Genomic DNA, 21079 nt, shown 5'->3' with positions numbered 1-21079 from the left:
ACCCTAAACCCTAAACCCTAAACCCTAAACCCTAAACCTAAACCCGAAAAACCCTGAAACCCGAAAAACCCTGAAACCCGCGACGTCCCAACCACACATGCCCCACGGTATCGCGTCTTGGGGCCGCCTTAATCCTGGGAAACTCCGATAACGGTTACACGGCTTTAAACCTCGGGAACTTCGATAACGGTTACACGGCTGTGATCCTTGGGAACTCCAATAACCGTCAAATACCTCCAAATAAAACCACTCGTACCTCGTCTACGCAATGCTATGAACTTTTCTAACTATACCACTATCAACTTCGTTAAAAATAACCCTACTTTTTATCAAGCTTATATCAAACCCTGAACATCCAGTCTCCCCACTATGTCTAAGCTTGATCAATGTCATATCAACACGCCATCGTCACTCTATCCAATATATATCAACCATATATCAACACACTATCATCACTATATCCAATATATATCGACCCTGCCTCACTACTATATCCAATTTTTCTCTAATATATATCAACACACCATCATCACTCTACCCAATCTTTCTCTAATATATATCAACACGCCATACTCCCTACCTAAATTTTCTCCAACATATATCCAACTCAAAAAAAACCCTAATTTAAATCCCTAAGCTTTTCTCTTCCATCCAACCTATATTAATAAAACCCTAAACCTTCATCGAAATCATATCCTAATTCTCTCCAACCTACCCCTACTTCCACCTTATAATCTAACCCTAATGAACCTAAACTAAAATTTATCCTAGTTCGTTATATCACCCATCTAGATCTTAGCCACCACCACTCCCACCCTATATGATATCACCACATTGCCTTATATCTTGGTAATATGGGCCCGAGCCGATGATCACCACGCTTTATACTTCCATTCCTAAAATCAACCTGCCTACCCAATTATAATCTCACCATCAAATGCGAAGTCTGCTACCAACCTAACACAAAACCCTACAATTCTGAATGTCCACCCACTCGATCCCATCCGAAGCAAGTCCGACTAATCCGAATCATTACGACGAAACGATACCCGACGAACCGTGCCAACCAGCCCATTGCTGCTGCGCCTGATCAAGAAACTCCTACACATATAACACGTCTTCCGGAACCGAAGACCCCTATTACCGGATCCATGAGACCACTTCGGACCGCAGAACGAGATAACCCTGATCGTTCTCTATCACCATCCTCCTCTATGTGTGACCGACCGCAGGAGACTCTAACAAAGGAGCCATTCCATGACCTCGCTCGTCAATACAAAACACTGAACGTGAAGATCCAGGAACTCGAGCTCCAACTGACAGTCCTTCAAGCTCAACCCCTAAGATCCAACCTCCGGATCGAGAACCTGAAAATCGAACGGAATGACGCTATGGCTCATCGTGACATTGCACGTCGACATCGCGGACATCTCGCCAACCAGCTCCGGAACCGAACCCCCACTGGCACACCCATCGTAGACGCTACTGCGAACCGAAAGACTACGAAGATGCCTGACCCTCCGATCCTCCGCGACGGTAAACAAGTCCGATGTGAAACCTGGGAGACCGTGGTCCGACAGACACTTGAAGCGAATGCAGACCATTACCCGCTGCCCGTTCATCGCAAGCTCTGTGTACTGAGTCCTTGGGAAGGAAAGCCTCGGCTCTCGATCGCACCACGAATAACTTCCGACTCGAGCAACCCCTACGTCGACGCCGAAGACATCATAGTCCACCTGAAAACCGGGTGTGCGAATCCGAACCGACGTGCCGAGGCCTACGCTGCATATCGTAAACTAATCATGAAGCCGAAGGACGACTTCCCCGATTTCCTCGCCGAGTTCATACTGCTCGCTGAAGAGGCTGCGGTCCTCGAAGAAACCCGGAAATGGGTGTTGTACTCGAAACTGCCATACCGACTACAGTGTCGGGTTGGGTGGGCAGTCAATCAGGATACTATGACCGTTGAGAACTTCTCTCAGACCTGCCAGAGTATCTCTCGAATTTGATTGTAGTGGTCCTAAGGACGAAATGATGGGACTGGGTTACATCGGCTTATAGTAGAAGACTATGTCAGGAAGAAAATCCCACTGCACTATTCATATCATTCGGAATTATTCCTAGCCAGGACCACACGACAGACTGCCCACTATCACTGAAAACCATGGGGAAACGCAGGGAGTATCCGATCCGGAAAGCGGCCAAGGAAGCCTGCATAATCGTTCTGGTGGATAGTGCCTCGAACACCATCCTCGACGTGGCGAGTGACACTCTGCCGGAAGCTGCGAATTGCACCATACCAATTGTGGACATGGTCTTCCGTGTCAATGGACTTATGCTTCGAGAGGGAGAAATCTGCAAATCTCTCAGGACTGCCGTCAAGCTCGATCGCGCAGGGGATAGGCTGGCGACTGAGAAGCCAGTTCCGGTAGTGGGCACGACGAGCCCGCTGGTATCAAGCAATAAAAGGTTAGCAAGAAGAGCTTGGAAAATAGGACGTAAGAACCATACCGAGCAACCGCTATAGATTCCATGCTCGTCAATGTGATTCTGGGCCAGCAGACGAAAGGACTGGCAAAGGTTGGCAATCTTGGCCCCCAGCTGCGCGAGGACCCGGCCAGGCAAGATCCAGTTACGCTCAAACCCGTCGAAATATGGCCGTGTGGGGTCATAGGATCCCCACATCAGGTTCACCCAGGCGATCAGGGAGAGCAACTCGTAACGGTGGCCTTCGATCCCAGCAGGAACCTAAGAGGGAGACCGGGAGTCAGCAAAGAGATCGTGGATTCAATACGGTGATACTACCTGCTCGCAATTCCGACCCTCCTGGGCACAGTTCTGGCAGTCATTGGAGTTACCGGAGTCCTGAACACAGCGAAACTCAAAACGAGACCCGAAACCATGCTCGGCCCCTGCCTGGATCCAGTTTATAACATTGAGCTGGACGCATGTGAGGCAAAAGAGGAACTGCCGGACCGAGGTGGAGAGTTGCGCACGAACGTGCTGGCCGGAGGGGTTGCTGTCGCCGGGGGCGCGACGACGCTCAGACATGATTGCTGAGGATGAAAAGTACGAAGGGACGTGGCGTCACTTGCGACGAAAGGGGATGAAAAGGGCGATAAGCACACTAAGAGGTGGCGTTAAGGACAAGGCAAAGGTGAGGAGCACACTCAGAGATGGCCTCAAGGACAAGGCAAAGGTGAGGAGCACACTCAGAGATGGCGTCAAGGACAAGAAAAAGGTGAGGAGCACACTCAGAGATAGCGTCAAGGACAAGAAAAAGGTGAGGAGCACACTCAGAGATAGCGTCAAGGACAAGAAAAAGGTGAGGAGCACACTCAGAGATGGCGTCAAGGACAAGAAAAAGGTGATGAAAGGCAGGTCCGTTTACTCTCAGAAGGCTTCTTTTTGCCGAAGAAATCTACACGGAAGGCTGGCCGTAAACACACGAGAACGCGTGAAAGGTTACTTATTCCTTATATCGACTCTCATATAGTACTTAATTTGCTAGAGTTGCTTAGATCCGTGCCTCCTTCTCCCCAGCCTTCTGCCACTGTACTCGCAACCAAATAAAATCCCTACACAGCATATTGAAGCCGGTGGTATAGTCTACCATCCCCAGATAATCACACATCGTATCGCGGTTGTGGGGATCAATGGTCTCGCCATACGAATGGCCTGTCAACCGCTGCACGATCCCCTCAAGCCATCGATCTCGGATACTGCGTGCGGCGACACGACTGCCTGTCCGAGCTGTTAGTCGTGCCGGCTGGGTCCGGTGCGCCATCATCGCTACCATCGAGAACACCATCCCTCGGTACTTACACTCCGTGATTGTACCAGGGAAGTGTCCAGGGTCACACGTCCGTCGTGGCATATAGCACTTGAAACATGCTGTGCCAGGTACGAGCTTGACATGACCACGTCGGGACGTCCACCACTCCTTGGCCGCTTGGTTCCCTGGGTTAGGGCACCGCCAGAGATCGTGGGAGACCTGCTCTAGCTCCATCCCATCCTGCGTACAGAACCAGCACTGCTGACCCCACCGGATGACCTCCGCGATCAGGGTCTCGCTGGCAGGGGATCCGGAGTGATCCGTGTACCGGACCTTGGACGGGGTACGCTCGATGCGCGGTGGGGTGGACCGAGGCGTGGAATGCCCTGGAGGGTGCGCGAGGACGGGCGTTCGTGGGACATACGGTCGCTTGGTTGCCGGCGGGAGACTGGACGAGCTCTGGCCTGTCTTGTATATATCGCGAGCAGTGCAGAAAACGGCCGGGGGATCTGTGACAGTAAAGTCATGGGAGATCGGTCGAGCGCGTTTCCCAGATGGTGTGTGGGGACTGAGGTGGCTCACGTCACGGGGAGAGTTCCGCGGCGGTAGAATCGCTGGAGTGGTGGGCGAACGTGCAGCGGCAAGACTGGCTATCCGAGGAGGACTCATCGCCTTAGCACGGAACCGCTCGTCCAGCAGCATCTGTTCGCCAACCGCAATGTCGGCTTCAATCTGCAACCGCTCGGCCTCTTCGTGCTCCTGTGCAAGCTGGGCCACATGGTCATCGTCCACGGCAGGATCAGGGGGAAAGTCTTCAAAGAGGTCCACGTAGCAGTCAATGTCGATATCATCCGGCGCCTCGTCATCCAATGGATCGTCCTCTAGCCACCGACAACCGTGGTAGGAGGGACTGCGTTCGGTCGCACTAGATAACCCACTGGGTTCAGACGTCCAAAAGTCCGTATCGATGGACTGGGTGGACGGACTGTATGCGGTGGTACGAAGATCCCGAACCGTTCTCTTCTTATCGACGTTATCCGGATCCTCTGGGTCTGGCTCGCATCGGTCACACCGCCGCTCGAGACGACCAGCAGCTCCGTCTCCACATCGCTGGCGGGAGTATCCATCCACACAGCCGTCGAGGTACTGGTCCAGGATATACCGTCGACAGTCCCCAGCAGCACAGTCCACAAACCGCCCAACCCGCTCGAACTCGGCCACGCTGCCCCCCTGCTGGATACGCGGGGCTCCAACTGGTTGGATGATGATGGCCTCACTGGGTAACCCATCCCGTCCGGCGCGGCCACTCTCCTGTGCGTACTCGAGGAGGGAGTAGGGAGCGCCAAGGTGGATGATGCAGCGGATATCGGGGATGTCAACCCCCATACCAAGTGCACTGGTGGCAGTGATCACCGAGGTCTCACCAGTACGGAACCGTTCGAGTATAGCGGCCTTGGCATTCTGGGAGCTGTGGTATCCATCACACTCGAGCACTTCTGCAAGTGCGTTGACGGCAGATACGGAGTTTGCATACACCAGCACCTTACCTGGCAGACTATCGCGGACCTTTTGCTGGATGAAATCAATCACCTCGGGCGCCTGTGCCGGGCGGTTCCCGTACTGATACTGCCGCTCGACCGCTGGCTGGTACATACGATACGCAACGTTCGGCCGCGATGTCCGGTCGCGGAAAAGATGTACGTCTTTACGCTGCGTACGAATCCGCATGAACAGCTCGTCTTCGACTTCAGGGGGAAGCGTCGCAGTGAGGTACACCATCGGGACCTGGAACTTGGTCAGACGCCCCAGTCGCGCCAGGTCGGGTCGAAAGTGCTTCTGATTGTTCAGGATGACATGGCACTCGTCAATCACGATCCGGTCGAGGCGGTAGAGCGCCTTGGTGCGGTTAAGGAATGCAAAAAAGTCTTCCGTCAGCGCTGACTCCGGCGTTACCAGCACAATCGACGCACTGTCGACTGGTCGCCGGCTCTCCCACTCCACACTGGACAGCTGGAGTTCCTGACAGCGACGGTGGATATCCCCTCGGAGTGCCAGCAGGGGAACCACAACCACCGTGGTCCCACGGGAGCAGATCCACGCCGGCAGCATAAAGAGAAGGCTCTTGCCACCACCAGTGGGCATAACGGCGATCACAGGACTCCGTCCCTCCTGGATGGCCTCGAGAGCAGGACCCTGCATACCACGGAACCGCGCCTGCTCATCTCCGGTCATATCACGGAGTTGGTTTTCCAACGACGCCTCTCGGAACTGGAGCTGCCAGTACTCCCGATTCTGCTGCGCCTCCACCTGCCACGGCGAGTGTGGGCCGAGTGGCCTCTTTTCGTCTCGGTGGGCCGTGGCAGATGGGAAGAGGAGCCATCGGTGGAGGTCCTCGCTGACAACACGGAAGATCTGCCGTCGATACGCCGTCGTGCCAGGCTGCTCGTTGATCAGGCGGCCGTAGGTCGTGCCAGCCACGTTGGACGAGTGTCCGGCCTGCATGTCGGAGGCGTGTGCCAGCCACTCGGGCAATCCCATGCCGCTCTCGTCGTCTGGATCATCCGGTTCATCCTGTCCACTATCCTGGGCTTGGACCGATTGATGCACAGCACGGAGGAAACGGCGACTGATCGCGGTACAGATGTCACGCCATGCACTCGGTGTGAGGGACTGTCCCTGGAGATCGTGGAAGCTGGCCATCTTGAGCTGATCCCGCAGTCGGTCACGGTTCCAGCTCTTGCCAGTGTAGTCTGGTGGCCATAAGAACGCACGGCGATCACTGTACAAGGTTAGGGATGCGGTCGTGATGGATTGGACAGGGCTTACCGTAGGTGATCCTGCTGGCCTCGCTCGGCTCGATACTCCTGGAGCTTTTCCACAAACGGCAGAACCAGCCAGAGATACCAGACGACCAACTCGCCGACCTCCCGGGGTAGGTACCGATGGATGACCTTAACGTCGTTCGACGCGTAGAATCCCTTGTGGTACTTGGTCACAAACGTGACCATCCCATCCTCGATGAACAGATCGCGAATCCCTCCACCAGGGGTATTGCGGTGTCGGATACTGAGGAGCTCCCGGCCACGTGCTGGCTGGCCGCCGCAGAGGTGGACGATCACGCAGAGTTTCTCCCGGAAGCGGATCACTTTGTCGAGGTAGATGTCAACTCGCTTTGTCGTCAGCTGCCGGTCGTCGATGAACTGGCTCTGGATACTCGGTGTGTTGCGGGTGCGGAGTAACAGCCAGTTGGATCCGTCAACCGGCCACGGGGTCCGTTTGTCCTGCAGGAAATTCCATCCGTCCTTGCTCTCCACGGGGTCGTCGTACAGCTGACTCCATGGGATGGTAGGGATTGCCGCCGTACCCTCGGCCGGGGCAAAAAGGAGTTGGTCGAACAGACACTCGTGCGCGTCGCTCACCCGCCGATGGACGAACGACCGGAACTCCGTCATCGTGAAGTTCAGGTCTTTGTATAGTAGGCGATCCTCGGCCATCCAGCTGACGTGGCCCGGCACCGTACTGTTGAAGTGTACCTTGAGGCCGTACGATCGAAGGTCGAGCATCCATTGGAGAGGACTGCGGGAGCCACGTACCATGAACAGGTCGACCATATGATCGACCCACTGTGCAAAGGTACGGGTGGTTGGTGCTAGTACCGTGGCATGGCGGCCAGACGTCACGAAACTGGGGTCGTTCAGGGGACTCGCACTGTGCCAGTCGGAGATATTGCTCGGATCCTGCATCTGTTGCATCACGCTGGCGGCGTTTGGGTCGAGCAGCATGGCCGTGTGGACCACCATAAACCGAGCAATCTTGATTACCTTGGATAAAATGGGGGGAAGCTATCTGCGGTACGCCATCCACCAGGTCCGTGGCCCTGGACAGCAAGGGCACAGAGCAGCGCGCACTCGTAGTCCTGGACGTGGATCTGCTGGTTGAGGAGTTCGATGCAGAAATCCAAGCATGCACGGTCGAGCTCGGTCAGTGGACGGCTGATATCCGTGGCGTACTGCTCGCCGTCCATCGAATCGTCACTGTCGTTGGAGCACTCGCTGGCGACGTCGTCAACCCCACAATCTTCCTGCGTCTCGCAGCGGCTGAGCACGGGAGGACTGTCAGGGTCTGGTCCATGGAGGGAGAGTCCAGCCTGCCGCCAGAGGTGCTCCCATGATAGACGCTGGCGAGGGGTGAGGCGATAGGACGGGCTCTTCCATTGGTGTGGGGTCTGGGTCCGAGCGAAGAACATGAGGATCTGCTGCCACGGGAGACAGTGGCGTTGGATGTTAGCCCCGTCCATATACGCCTGCAGTGGTTTGTGGGGAGTTGATCCCGCTGCACGCGGATGGCGGCGATGCGGATGGTGTGGCCAGTGAGTGCGGTGACTCTCTGGCTACGGTGGGTGACCGCTTCCATCGCATCCCAGATGGCCGCAGCCGTCCGCTCCGCCTCGAGCTGGTCCCCACGCTCCGGTCGTCGTACGCACTGGATCAGGTCGTCTGGGTCCGATCCCTGGAGATACTCCGCCCACTGGGTACGGCGGAGCCATGGGTTGGCCTCGTCAGCCTGGGCGGGATCGATATCGCGGTTATCGGTGGCCGGATCGCCAAGTGCGGCCAGGCGGTCGAACTGCGTATAGAGCGGATCCAGTGTCGTCGGGTGGGTGTCTTGGACGCTGCGCTTGGCTGGCTGGGCCTCGATCATCACATAATGCGATCCAGTTCCCGAGGTGAATACCTTCTGGCATACCACCTGCGTGGTGGGCTGTGCGGTGCTGGGGACGCCGTTCTCAAGGAGCGCCGGATGGTGGAGGCGCCAGTGCTTCCTCATTGTCTGCGGAGTTCGTGCGATATACCGGCACATATCGACCGAGCCGGCGTTCTGGGCTGCCTGGTAGTCGATATCCTGGATGGTGCACATCAGAGCGTCTGGGTACTCGGCGATCCCGGCAATGGGTATAGGGAGACTGGCTGGCGGGATATAGGAGTCGCACTCGGCCGCTCGGTCCCACTGTTGGACCCGACTGGCGATCTGCTGGCGGACGGCAGGGCTGAGCTTCTTATGCTGGTGGTTGAGATGACCATTGGTCTCTTTGGGCCGAACTCCGATTTTACATTGCGAACAGACGACCACCGGGTGGTGTTGAGGTGGTATAAATGGATTCTCGGCCATAGTCGGGGGTTTGAGGGTGAGCGAAGATATGTCGGGGAATAGGGATGCATGGGGATATATATATTAATTTCCTCCACCATATCGGCTGCATATCCAGTTGCTTTTTTGGATTCATGGTAGGAGCATACCAGATAGGGCTATGAAGATGACCTATCACCTATATACTATCTGTCACCCCGTTCTCAAAAGAAAAAGTCTAGACACGTCTCATACAGATAGAATTGGTTTTGGGACGTATCGAGCGGCATAAAATGAAATGCGATCGCCAGCAGTCTGTGGAAATCATCTTGGACCTGTCAAGCTACCGGCTGAAACGGGGTATAATATAGCGGCAACACCCACCTCCGTTGGCCGTAAATCGAATCCCCCTGCCGCTGTACGGCTCACCCATGTCAGGATGCCTCCCGAGCGGCGGATTGTCATGGAAAAGTCCAAAGATATAAAGCGACGACACCAGAGAAGCAAACCGTTCCGGTTTACACCCGCGCAGATCGCCCGGATGGACCGCGAGGATCAGCGCGAGGCTCGGGCGAAGCAGATTCGGGAGAAAGACGCGAGACGAATCGCGAATAAAAAGAAAAAAGCCGACGCAGAAGCCAAGGCGCGTACAGAGCGGAGGGCGCGGGGGATCCCAGACCCGAATACCCGTGTGCCGTCCAGTCAGCCACTACTCCTAAAGTTCTTCAACGCTAGCGCCAGACGTGATCGGTCGCCGGAGCCGGTTGAATCGAGCAGATTCGTGGCTGATATAGACCTGCCAGACGGAGCGATTCTCAGTACCGATCGGGTGGTACTTGGCGGGGCCGCTGACTGGGATTGTTTTGATTTGTGGACCGATAGAATCGACGGTGGCGGCCCCGATCTAAAACCGCAGAGGGATCTTGGTAACAATTTAATTGTGATTGGATCTTCATCGGATCCCAATCCAGCGCGAGGCAACGATCCGGGCTGTGGCGCAGGAAAAACATTACCTGGATGTGATGGTACCGATGTGGAGACTGCGTGTGAGACTGGGTATGAGACATACCGAGATGTTACTATAGGGGATATGGAAGAGGCCGGTGAATCATGCTGGCGTTCAAGTCCGCCGGTGTGGGACTTGGATGTGCTCGCGTCTCATATGGCGCCTTCTGCAGGGTTGGGTATTTCTGCTTCTACCGAAGAAGGCGAGATCACGATAGCAGTACAGAGTCCTAGTCAATTGTCCTGCAGTCGACAATCGCCTAGGACTCTGCACTGTATCCCACCATCATCGCCTGTCGTGTCGGCCCAGCGTATATCTCCGGATAGCCAGTCGCCGGTCGCTTCCTGCCAGTATGGAAGCTCGCATTTTGCTTCCTCCCAGTTCGACCCGACCGATTTCCTCTTGGCTGAGGCAACCGTACCTGTTCAACCAGCGATCCGACCGGATAGTACTTGTATTGGCGGATGGGTTGACGACGGAGTTCGGAGGAGGCAGTCTGTGGCTTCGAGTGAATTGTTTTATGATGATACTGCAGGTTGGATGGAGGATATATTTGTCAATACTCACGGTCATCCTTTCAGTGACGATCGACCAGATGTCTATCTTACGCAACTGCCTTGATGATGTTGAGTCGGTTCTAGACTCTAGGTAGGATGGGAGGGGACATGGATGTTGGTGGGATACGATAATCTGCCTCTTTGTTTACGGCATTGGTGCATAGACTCTGCCGGGCGGTATCTACTGCGGAGTTACGGGGAAGAATACTATCTTTTTATCTCATGGAGGGAGACCATTATAGATTCGAGTATATTTCGTATCGATTGAATCTGTCTTGCTGTTCCTAATCTCCAGTAGAAATCAACAATATCAAAGGGAATTGATTGTTCAACGCATTGGAGATCGCATCGAAGGTTCTCGCTCCATTGCGCCCATTGAACGTCCTGGAAAAGGTCTCGAACGGCGACAACCAGCTCTCTGATGGCGGTGACCACTTCCTTGGCGGCCGTAACAATCTCCTTCACTTTGTCGAGGAAGTCCTTGGCGACGACGACAACGCCTAAGACTCCTAGCAGGACGTCCTTGGTGGCGGCGAGGAGTGCGACGGCTTCAGCCATGGAGTCGGACATCTCCGGGAGAGGCTTGGAAGACAGTCAGTCCAGCAACGTCGAGGATAGGGTGGGCCACTCACCATCGCAAACACGATGGTGGGCCCAGACGAGAGTAGATCGGGTGGAGTAAGGTTTGAGCAGGTGAGACTCTGGTAGCAACGGGATCAGTATCTGCAACAGCAATCGGAGTGGTGGGGCTTACCTTAAGTGGAGCTTTCGAACGTGGGTAGGAGTGTGGCAGGTGGTAAGTGAGAGGAGTAGAGAGAGGAGTAAGCGAGAGGAGGGAATTGGAGTAGAATATATAGGTGAGGGATTCCGCGCGCGCAATGGAAAACTCTGTTAATAATGAGCGAGCGCGCGTACTATCAGTCGGGGATCGCGCAATGGAAAACTCTGTCAATAATGAGCGCGCGTGCTATCAATGGAGGATACGCACGCAGTGCAAAATTGACAATAATAAGCGTGCATGCCATCAATAGGGGATCGCGCGTAGTAGAAAACTGTCAATAATGAAGGCGCGCACTGTCAATGATAATATATAATGTTGACTCGGGTTTATCACATAGTGTATGGCCCACGTGGTATTGACGGGTCGGCCCGTACCGCTTGCCGTCGTATTCGAACCCTGCGTCAACCTATGACGGTATACTGGGCTGTATACACACTCGGCTGCAAGCTTGCAGTTTATCTAAGGCTTTTTCATTGTGTGATGAAAACTGTCATTGCATTCGGCATCTTCACTATCGATCAATCCACTTGTCATGACCGTCTACCGGTAGTCTGTCTATCCTCGGCGAAGATCACGTTCCAGGAACGGGGCTAGGCGCCTCCACTGGCTGCTGGAACGCTCGTCCTCGTCCTTATCTTCCGACCCATCCCCAAAGTTCTCGTCAAATTCGTCGATCAGATCGTATATGCGATTCATAAACGATTCATAAAGGCAAGCTGGTGACGCTGGAAGGATCGTGCAATGTTCAATGACCGTCGTACCCCGGGGTGGGCGAATGAGCGGGCGTAAAGAATGCCGGGGTATCCGGTGTGGGGTCTCGCACTGATCTGGCTGTACTCATCTGGTATCCGACCTCGGGCCTCGAAGAAGCGGGTGCGGTACTGGCGCATGGTATCCTCGAGCGGCTTGGTTAGTATGTTGATATTTGACGGGTGGATGTATTCCACTCATAGGTGTGATATCGGTGGGAGACACACGCTATATACGCCGGTGTGCGGTGACCACGTGGACAAAGTCTTGGACGAGGGACCGGATACTGAGGGCGACCGCGCGAAGGAGTTCGGGTTCGTAGGGGGTCCGGTGTTCTGCCAGAGCATGTTTGGGTACTGGACTAGACCTAGGAGCTCACACAACATATGGGCGCAGCCAGGAGGGACCTAGGAGATGAAGATGTTAGCGTGACGTGACGGGGATGTGATCTGGTCAAATATACTGCGTGGATAGCGAGGTATTCCCGCTCGTTGGCCTCGTAATAGCGATATCTCACGGGACAGAACGCAGTATCCATGTTCCACGAGTCGAGCTGCTGGTTGAGGCAGGGGATACATGGGAGACTTGGCATTATAGTGGTGTCAGGAGTAGGAAATTCGAGGACGGTTGTTGGGCGCTCATCTTGTGGACTGGTGCTTGTTGAAGCCATAGTGAGGTGGGAGAGTGAGGGATTTGTGGTACGAGGAAAGTGTCTCGACGTGGAAGCTGGTCGATGCTGGCCTGTAGACACTGGGTTAGCATATAGGATATGAATGCTCGTTGAAACTGACCTTATCGTACTGATGCACAGTGTAGGAAGTGGATCCTCGTCGAGATTAACCTTCACTTACTGGCACAGTGCATAGGTTGTGGGTTCTTGTCGATGTTGGGATAGGTGCGACATCTATGGAGTGTGCAGGATATGATCGCTCCTACATTGACTGCCTGACCTCCTCTGCTTCCACTTTATAAACTTCCTTTACCCCTGTTCATAAGCAGACGCAGTACTCTCTCGCTACCTGTCCACCTCACCTATCTAACTCGCCCTGGTGTGGCCCCTCTGTTACATCATGTATAGTAAGAGGGCCGACGTGATTGATACGTGAATATCTGAACTTCATCGTACATCCAGGTGACCATTCCTCTACCGTCTAAGTCCTTCAGTGTGTCACATACTAATATATATCTCAACACCTCCAGTTCAAAGCTCTATCTCACACTCCGCTTAAACCCAACTCTCTTCGACCAGTCACCTCGCACAGACTGTAAGCTCATACGGCGAAGTCTACATTCCACCATACGCTACACCGACATTGGCACTACGGATCTACATCCCGAATCCTCACAGCCAAGCTCAAAGCCGACTCACTCAGTCGACCATCGAATCACCAACTCGCATCGCATCACAATGGCGTCTCCACGATTCGGCCAATCGCTAGAGAGGTTGGGTGAGCCCGTTTCAACCCCTATATCTTCCCGAGCTCCCTCCCCCGCTACCACTCACCCCAGTGGTGTCCCGTCCTCGGCTCGGAGCCACCACCGGCAGACTAATAGCCGCACATCCATTATCTCGGTCTCATCCACACGCAGCTCAGACATTGAGGAACTCCCAGCCTCACAGCCAGCTGTAGGCGATATCTCATGGGTTGCGAGATATCAGGAGGCTGCCGAAATTCCCCTCCTAGACTGCCTGAGGACTGGATTCTCACTCGCGTTGATCAACCCGGCGCTACGATCGACAATGTTCGGTACAGAGGAGATGTGTCTACATTGTATTCTGTGTGTCGCCTTTGATGACAAGAGATCCCTGGTGTTTGAGCGGCCTTTCTGCAAGCCTGGTCCTGGAACGACCTGCCAGCGTTGTGTGGCGGGTAACTTGGCCTGCTTCCGTGCACCACAGGAGACCGCTCGGCGTTCATCTTCGGCCCTCCTAAGGGACGGACTGAAGCGTCGGCCTACTATCTCATACGACGCATGGCAGGAAACCTGCTGTTTGATTGCGCAGAATGCTGGTGTGGAGGAAGTCGCCCTTCGCCGTCAGATGGACTGGGACAATCGAGTCTTCCGGCCACGGGAGAGAGGTGCGGCCATTCAACTAGACTAGTATCCTGGCATATGGAGACAAAGTGTGGTTCCTCGTTCTGTTCTGTGATTCGTTCTGCTTTAACCTCTTCAACTATGGGGAATGTATCTGGACCCTGATGTGTTATACCCTATGCTGGTATATGCTGTGGTCCTGATCTTTGAGTTTTTATTTTTTCTTTAATCCCGGTTTGGCTACCTCGACGTACTTTTACTCGGTGGTTTCTGATTGTCTCTGCTTTATCTAAATGCATATTACCGGTGGTTTGATATTCTATATTGGGTGGTTGTATATCGTATTCTAGTTATTATAGATAATGTAGAATTTGTATATATTACCATTGGGCTTTTAATATTTATACCAATTACTATCCGAATTGACATCTACCTGACTTCGACTTAAAGCCCTAAACCCGATTAACTAGAAATTCTTCTATTTGGAGGGTATGCTACCACTCTAGAATATTGCCCCTCAAGTATAGACCCGTTGTCACCTATCCATCGACCAACCAACATGTACCGACAAAGGAAATCTTATAATATCTTAGCAAAAATAACTCTATCTTCTGCCAGCCGGTATATAACACTGTTTGTACAATAAGGATGGCTCGGTCGGAGTCACATTGGCTCGTGGTGTCGCGACTTATAACTCTGGGAGGAGACAGGTTTTCATATAGTCGATGATGATGGGACTAGCCCCAGTGCCGTGACTTCGTAAAAGTATATCCCAACCGTTGATGAGTCGCAGGATATAGTTGCAGAGATCGGTGTTGCTGTATGCGACATTGAGTGATATAAGATAGTCCATATCGAGTAAGGCCTAGACAGATACAATGTTGTCTAGGGCGTCACATGTATCGACTGTTACCACCCGACGGTCTGTTATGGTCATAACGTTGAAGAGGAATATCAGTTCGCGTGCGAACAGACATACAGCCAGATCGGTTACGTTCGGGTAGGACAGTGGGTCGACGATGGAGAGACGTGCAGTCTGGAGTGCGTCGAGGAAGCGCAGGCGATCCTGTTCTTCGAAGATGACGATATCAGGTGCCGGCGGAAGAGTCCGAGTCCGAGATACATTGTACATGTAGACATTGTCGGATGGGGGGTATGGTGTAGGTGGTAGCATAGTGCGATGCGATGGGATTTGAATTGGGAGGAATTTTATTGAATAAAAGCGCAAAATATGGGGGGTTGGTCTTTCTATTGGGGATGAACTATGCTGGGAGATCAATTGTACTAGCAGGGGTGAATTTTTAGTGGCGCTCTATCTATCGTGGTTTTTTTGTTTGGAACATACTATGCTGGGTGCTTCAATACCAACCCCTATTTACCCAAATTATTGGACGTGAGTGTTCGCCGGAAGGTCACTGTCGGAGTGATTTTGAGATTATCTCGAACTTTAACAATATAACTGCTTCTATGGACTAAGTATATACAATATATGTCGGACTTCCGGTTTTGCGACCGGTGTTGTTGTTTTTGTGAGCTGCATATCGAACTCATTATCAAAGGTAGAGCAGGCTCTGATGGTGGCTAAGAATGTCGGTATACTGATATAAGAGGCTTATGCGGGTCCTCTAATAGGGGATCCGGCTATGCTCCAATCCAATGCTACAGAATCTGTTCTTACTGCTTATGTGTTCCTAGTAGAACCTCATAATCTCTAAGAGAAAATTGCTTAGCTTGGATACTATAGTATAAGATGTTTAATATTGTAGAGAGGCCTATAATTAAATCGATAACTCTGCCTGTATTTTTAAAAATTTCCTAAATTGATATTTTCTAATATTGCTTCTTGCTTCATACAACATACATCATATCGGCAGGTCGTATACGAACAGGTTCGGCTCGCGACGCTATACTTCATAATGATGATGATGATGATGATGATTAATTCACTAACCCGATTTAACTCGCTATTACATACATGCTGCTATGCGGAAGTAGCGTCCCTAGAGCCTCCTCTTCGACGACAAATGATGGTGCATCCCCAGTATACAACCACCCTGTATGCAAGACTCAGTTTTCCCGAGGTGCTGCAACCTGAATTGTAAGGCGACAAACCGGCCGGCATAGTTAACTAGTGCAAACAATACAAAAGAAATTGTAAAGAAAGTCAATTCATCGCAGAGTGCCCCCCTCTCTCTGCAATACAGCTCTCACTTCGGTCACTTCTCTCACTTCGCTTCCCCTGGCCCCCGATTCACCGAGTCCCTGTATCACCAGGACCGCCAGTTATGCATCCTGCATCATACATCATGCCCGCAAGTCGTATACAAACAGGTTCGGATCACGACGCTATGCTTCGTCGTCAGCAATAGCCGATCTCTATGTGTTTTGTTGGCGTGAGGTGATATTGCGAACTTAGGCATATCACAAAAACAGTCCAGATCCCATTGCAATCAGGACAAAGGACTACCAACGATCTTGTCCGAAATGGTCCAAGGCTCTCTCTCTCTTACTATAAGAATCCCTGGGATCTTACTTCTCTCTCTCTCTCCTCTCTCTCTCTCTTCCCTATCTAAGATCTCTACCAACAATCTTGCCCTGATTGCAATGGGATCTGGACTTTTTTGTGAAACTCCGAACTTGGGCATATCACAAAAACAGTCCAGATCCCATTACAATCAGGACAAAGGACCACCAACAATCACGTCCGAAATGGTCATGCGCATATGGTCTTTTTTCGTCAAAGGCTAAGCTGGAAAAGGTCAAAATCCCATTACAATCGCCATAGGAATCCTATTGAAATCGGGATATCGGGACAGACAGGTATCAACAATCAAGACAAAGTACCCCCAACAATCTTGTCCGAAATGGTCCCTTGGGCATGGACTTTTTTTCTGAATGTCCGAACTTCACATACGTGACCTGTTACAGTTTTCAGACTCCTCTGCGATATTACACCTACCTTTATCTTCCATTTAAAATGGAGAGCAAAAAACTGAAGCTAAGGTGGGACGTTCCAATGCGCCAAGCTCTATGCCGGGTTTTCTGATGCAACAAGAAATAGAAAGGGAACTTCTCGATGTTCCGCGACAATCTGAGAAGACGTGGAATTCATCGATTTGTTCCAGGTAAAACGCTCTATATAGTGAAACTGGATGGAATCTAACCAATTGTCGGAGTTTCGATGAACTTCATAAATTGTTGACAAAAATATATTTTAGACTTTGTCGATCTCTTACATGTTGATCGATACCTACACTTTTATATCCGCCCTACTTTCTGACCGCGGTTAAAAACGGATCGTGCTAGGTATGGACAATATGAGATTTATAATAATGGTACAAAAGGCGACGATAATAAAAACAGATCAAATAATTTATATAAAGTCAGAAGCACACGTATAAGAGTCAACGTAATCAGATAACAGTGGCTGGACAAAGGACAGCCTGGATCGTACAACCTGAGTATAACTAAAAGAGAGACATATACTATCTATCAAGTTGAAAAAGAAAAAGAAAATAACCAGAAAAACGCAACATATACCTATCACTTATACCCCCTCTTATCAGTTACCACCCGGCTTGACATGTATACCGCATACCGGGCAGTGCTCGGTAAACTGTGGCATTAGACTATCAAGGCAACGGGGGTGGAACCAGTGGCGGCAGTGCGGACGGAGGGAGACAACCTGATCTCCTAGCTGGACGGCCTTAGCACAAATAATACACTTGAGCTTTCCAGCATTGGTAGCAGCGACAACGCCTTCCATATCCGTAGTAAGTGGCTGCTGGTGTAGGCCGGACCGGATAAGACTCCACCCGGTCAATTGATCACCAGCACCGTCAAGTCCGGGGTTTATATCCGAGCCCTGGCCAGACTCAGATGACGAGATTGCTACATAAGGTGTGACAACTGAATAAGGGCCCTGCCAGTTAGGGGGCTGTGTGACACCTTGTGGAACTGTAGGCCAGTGCAGAAGCACGCCCATACTATATTCCAATTGGGCGTCTACCGCAAGAGTAGGAAGTCCGAGTATCTGAAGCCAGAGGGGATAGACCTCACGGAAGGTCTCGTTTATATCCATAAACGAAAGGGTTGTCTCATAGATCTCGACGAGCCTCCTAAGGAAGGTGACTACGTCGTGATGGAAGCCAGTGTTGTTCGGACCGCCGCTTTGGAAGAAGGTATTCAGGAGCATCCAGAGATCCCGCGTCGCGTTGCTAACCGCTCCAGCTGCGCGGGCTCGGGCCGCTCTGTCTAGAAATGGGTTTTGTGAGTCGCGGTAGAACTCTAATGATTCTCGGAGCCCTGCGAGGAGAGCGTTGCGGACTTCCGGGGTCACAGGCCGGATATTAGGGGCGGCACGTTGACAATCGGCCGCGATAGAAGACAGCTGTGCCCGAAAGCTTCCGACCACCTGGCTATGGTCATTTTCGTCGAGGATCGTGGGATAGTTGTGCTCATTCCAATAATGTTCGATTCGTTCAGATAACTCCCAACGAAGGGTAACACCCAGTCGGTAGAGTACCAGTGAGGTAGTCCTAAGGTGTGGGTTTAGGGCAAGAGCAGCCCATGCGCTAATGAGACTTAGAGCGTGCTCCCGTAGATTGGCTGGGTCATAGGAGTCGCGTACTGCATGGATACGCCGTATATCCGCTACCGTCTCTGCACCCACAATGCGGTTGCGAGCCCTGATTATTGTCTCAAAAAGGTCCCAAAGTTGGGCGATAAGGTTGCTAACCTCGGAAAGCGGGGTATTGGTATTTAGGACGAAAGCGCGGGTGGCTAAGAGTCCTCGACGATACCCAGCATTCCAATCCTGCGGAGGCCCTATAAGATTGGGCTCTTCGGGTATGGATGGGAAGCCGTTAATAAACCCTAGATACCGTGTAGTGATCCGATGGTATTCGTCCCTCCAGGCTGTCGCTCGAGTGAGGCGGGGAAGTACTGGTGGTTGACTTAAAGCGCGTTTGGGAGGCATGATTGGAGTCTTGAAAGCAGGTAGTTAAGAAAATGTAGAGTTAGGAAGAGTTGGCTTAGATACTCCTATAATATATAGGAGGTCGAAACCAATTTGCACTCGAACTTAGGTTTACAAGCTGGCGCTATATTGCTTTGTATACTATTCTATGCTTTATTGAAGTACTGGGTAGAGTTTCTTTAAGTGTGGAATACCGCGAGTAGTATTCTTAGGATACTAGACTAGTTTCTAATTTAACTTGTACATTGGTATGTTTCATTTTCTTTAAAGGACGAAATAAATAGCAAATGGTTCTAAGGTCCTTGAGACTAGGAGGCTTCTATTTTGGTCTACTCTTAGAAGTTCAATCCTTGAAATAACATGGTGGACAAAGACCCGGGCTAGGAATGGTGTAAAGGTGCCAATTGGCTTTGGGTTTAAGGATAGATATGGTTTGCACCACGAGTTTCATTGTTACTGTTCATGGTTGCAACGGGGAAGACTTTACTTCTTTGATATTGCATCGTCTTGGTCTAAATCCCTAGCCAGCTTTCGATTACTTATTGGGTTGTAACTATATCCTGATACTCAATACGATCTTTATGATTGGTTGAGGTATGATTGTTTGTTATATAGTATAGATGATAAACTATGTGTATGAAGGATTACTCTGCTTAGGGGCTTACGTCCAAAGAAACTTGCGGTTTTATCTTTTTTTAGTCTTTTCACGAAAATAACCTGGCTAGGCTTAGGTATGGCCCGATGGCTATACACCCAAAGAAACTCGGATTGTTGTCTTTGTTTGGCTTTCTCGCGAAAATAAACCTGGCTGCAACATGGCATGGCTTGGTGGCTTTACGTCCAAAGAAACTCGCATTCCAGCTTTTTTTAGTTTTGCACGAAAGAAATCTCGACTGTAGTATAGTAGCGCTCAATAGCGATCAATCAATCAAAGTGCAATTAACCTGTTACAGTCTAGCCAGTTACGTATGACTATGCATGCGCTTCTTCTAACCGAAGCAAGAATACGAAACCAAGCCCTGAACTGGAGGCGCTTAGTGCGTCTATATAGGTGCCGAAGCAAGTGGTCTTACTGCTAGTGCTTAATATATAGAAGTTGATAAACTTACAGACTTAAGTTGGAGAGAGAATGAAAAAATTGACATTTAGCAAACGATTTTAAAATCCGGCCTAAAAATCAACCTTATGGGTGGAGCTGCTGCAGTATATGCCGCTGCCCGATCCATTATGTTCTGGGGTTCTACTCGCCAAGCCTAAGAACTGTTCGTCCAATTAGGTAGCCTAGAGTTATTACCCGGTCCACGTGCGGTCCCGGTCGTAACGGTAGCCCCGATAAAAAGATCTAGAGTTTTATGCTTAACAGTACCTGTCTTAAACCTTGTTTGCTTATATGGAGATGTTGGTATTAGGCTTTAAGGCTAATTAACTACCTGGAATGATTATCACCCGACTTTGGCTTATGGTTATGTATTACCAAGGTGCTGCAATTATTTTGTTCGGAGAATACTAGTATTATATTACAAGGCCTGTCAAATATGCTGATTGTCAACCTGCTAACCCACAACTCTAACATGTCCTTGAAGATATCAAAAAAAAAAAGACTCCTATACTATGCGACCGGGCGTATATCACTGTTTGTGGAAAGGGGTTACCACTGTGAACTTCGCCTTGCGGCCTTGCCTTAAGACGTACAGCGGTGGGAGGAGACAGAGTTTTATGGTGTGGATGATGGGAGGAACGGCCCCAAAGTCGGGACTGATTAGAAGGCACGTCCAACCGTGGATGAGTCGGCCAGCATCCTCGCGGAGATTGGCGAAATCCAAGGAAGCATGGAGAGATGCAATGTCATCTAGTGCATCGAGAACATCCATTGTGACTAGGCGAAGGTTCGAGTGGGTCATAAGGTCGAAAAGGAATGTGAATTCATTGATGTATCTGTGTATGACATCGTCGGTAACGTAGGGGTGGGACTCGGGGTCTATGATGATGAGGTCCGCATCCTCGAGTGCGTCAAGAAGGGGTTTGCGATCATATTCGTCGATAATAACGATTCCAGATGCCTGTGAGA

At 51.3% G+C, this 21079-nt stretch overlaps 10 protein-coding genes across 10 annotated transcripts; 2 read left to right on the top strand and 8 right to left on the bottom strand.

Moving 5' to 3' along the window:
- Window positions 1–2152: 2152 nt before the first annotated feature.
- On the bottom strand, window positions 2153–3051 carry N7487_003509 (uncharacterized protein; the record flags this gene model as incomplete). Its single annotated transcript, XM_056871256.1, has 3 exons — window positions 2153–2449; window positions 2512–2748; window positions 2806–3051. The coding sequence occupies 3 exons, from the start codon at window positions 3049–3051 to the stop codon at window positions 2153–2155; spliced, it is 780 nt and encodes a 259-aa protein (XP_056736040.1).
- Window positions 3052–3517: 466 nt separating this feature from the next.
- Window positions 3518–6475, bottom strand: N7487_003508 (uncharacterized protein; the record flags this gene model as incomplete). The annotated part of the gene is made up of 1 exon (XM_056871255.1): window positions 3518–6475. The coding sequence occupies one exon, from the start codon at window positions 6473–6475 to the stop codon at window positions 3518–3520; it is 2958 nt and encodes a 985-aa protein (XP_056736039.1).
- A 122-nt stretch (window positions 6476–6597) lies between these two features.
- Window positions 6598–7557, bottom strand: N7487_003507 (uncharacterized protein; the record flags this gene model as incomplete). Its single annotated transcript, XM_056871254.1, has 1 exon — window positions 6598–7557. One exon carries the CDS (start codon window positions 7555–7557, stop codon window positions 6598–6600), a length of 960 nt encoding a protein of 319 aa, XP_056736038.1.
- A 35-nt stretch (window positions 7558–7592) lies between these two features.
- Window positions 7593–8944, bottom strand: N7487_003506 (uncharacterized protein; the record flags this gene model as incomplete). The annotated part of the gene is made up of 2 exons (XM_056871253.1): window positions 7593–8078; window positions 8114–8944. 2 exons carry the CDS (start codon window positions 8942–8944, stop codon window positions 7593–7595), a joined length of 1317 nt encoding a protein of 438 aa, XP_056736037.1.
- Window positions 8945–9200: 256 nt separating this feature from the next.
- N7487_003505 (uncharacterized protein) lies at window positions 9201–10529 on the top strand (the record flags this gene model as incomplete). Its single annotated transcript, XM_056871252.1, has 1 exon — window positions 9201–10529. The coding sequence occupies one exon, from the start codon at window positions 9201–9203 to the stop codon at window positions 10527–10529; it is 1329 nt and encodes a 442-aa protein (XP_056736036.1).
- Window positions 10530–10672: 143 nt separating this feature from the next.
- N7487_003504 (uncharacterized protein) lies at window positions 10673–12666 on the bottom strand (the record flags this gene model as incomplete). Its single annotated transcript, XM_056871251.1, has 6 exons — window positions 10673–11047; window positions 11098–11166; window positions 11220–11432; window positions 12008–12151; window positions 12224–12403; window positions 12460–12666. 6 exons carry the CDS (start codon window positions 12664–12666, stop codon window positions 10673–10675), a joined length of 1188 nt encoding a protein of 395 aa, XP_056736035.1.
- A 738-nt stretch (window positions 12667–13404) lies between these two features.
- Window positions 13405–14100, top strand: N7487_003503 (uncharacterized protein; the record flags this gene model as incomplete). The annotated part of the gene is made up of 1 exon (XM_056871250.1): window positions 13405–14100. The coding sequence occupies one exon, from the start codon at window positions 13405–13407 to the stop codon at window positions 14098–14100; it is 696 nt and encodes a 231-aa protein (XP_056736034.1).
- An 842-nt stretch (window positions 14101–14942) lies between these two features.
- Window positions 14943–15207, bottom strand: N7487_003502 (uncharacterized protein; the record flags this gene model as incomplete). The annotated part of the gene is made up of 2 exons (XM_056871249.1): window positions 14943–14957; window positions 15013–15207. 2 exons carry the CDS (start codon window positions 15205–15207, stop codon window positions 14943–14945), a joined length of 210 nt encoding a protein of 69 aa, XP_056736033.1.
- Window positions 15208–17595: 2388 nt separating this feature from the next.
- On the bottom strand, window positions 17596–19011 carry N7487_003501 (uncharacterized protein; the record flags this gene model as incomplete). Its single annotated transcript, XM_056871248.1, has 1 exon — window positions 17596–19011. One exon carries the CDS (start codon window positions 19009–19011, stop codon window positions 17596–17598), a length of 1416 nt encoding a protein of 471 aa, XP_056736032.1.
- Window positions 19012–20639: 1628 nt separating this feature from the next.
- On the bottom strand, window positions 20640–20882 carry N7487_003500 (uncharacterized protein; the record flags this gene model as incomplete). The annotated part of the gene is made up of 1 exon (XM_056871247.1): window positions 20640–20882. One exon carries the CDS (start codon window positions 20880–20882, stop codon window positions 20640–20642), a length of 243 nt encoding a protein of 80 aa, XP_056736031.1.
- Between the last annotated feature and the right edge of the window lie 197 nt (window positions 20883–21079).

This window comes from Penicillium crustosum (genome assembly GCF_028827405.1).
Source record: "Penicillium crustosum strain IBT 35664 chromosome Unknown utg000001l_segment0_segment0, whole genome shotgun sequence".
NCBI lineage: Eukaryota > Fungi > Ascomycota > Eurotiomycetes > Eurotiales > Aspergillaceae > Penicillium > Penicillium crustosum.
This window is presented reverse-complemented; position numbering and strand designations above follow the sequence as displayed.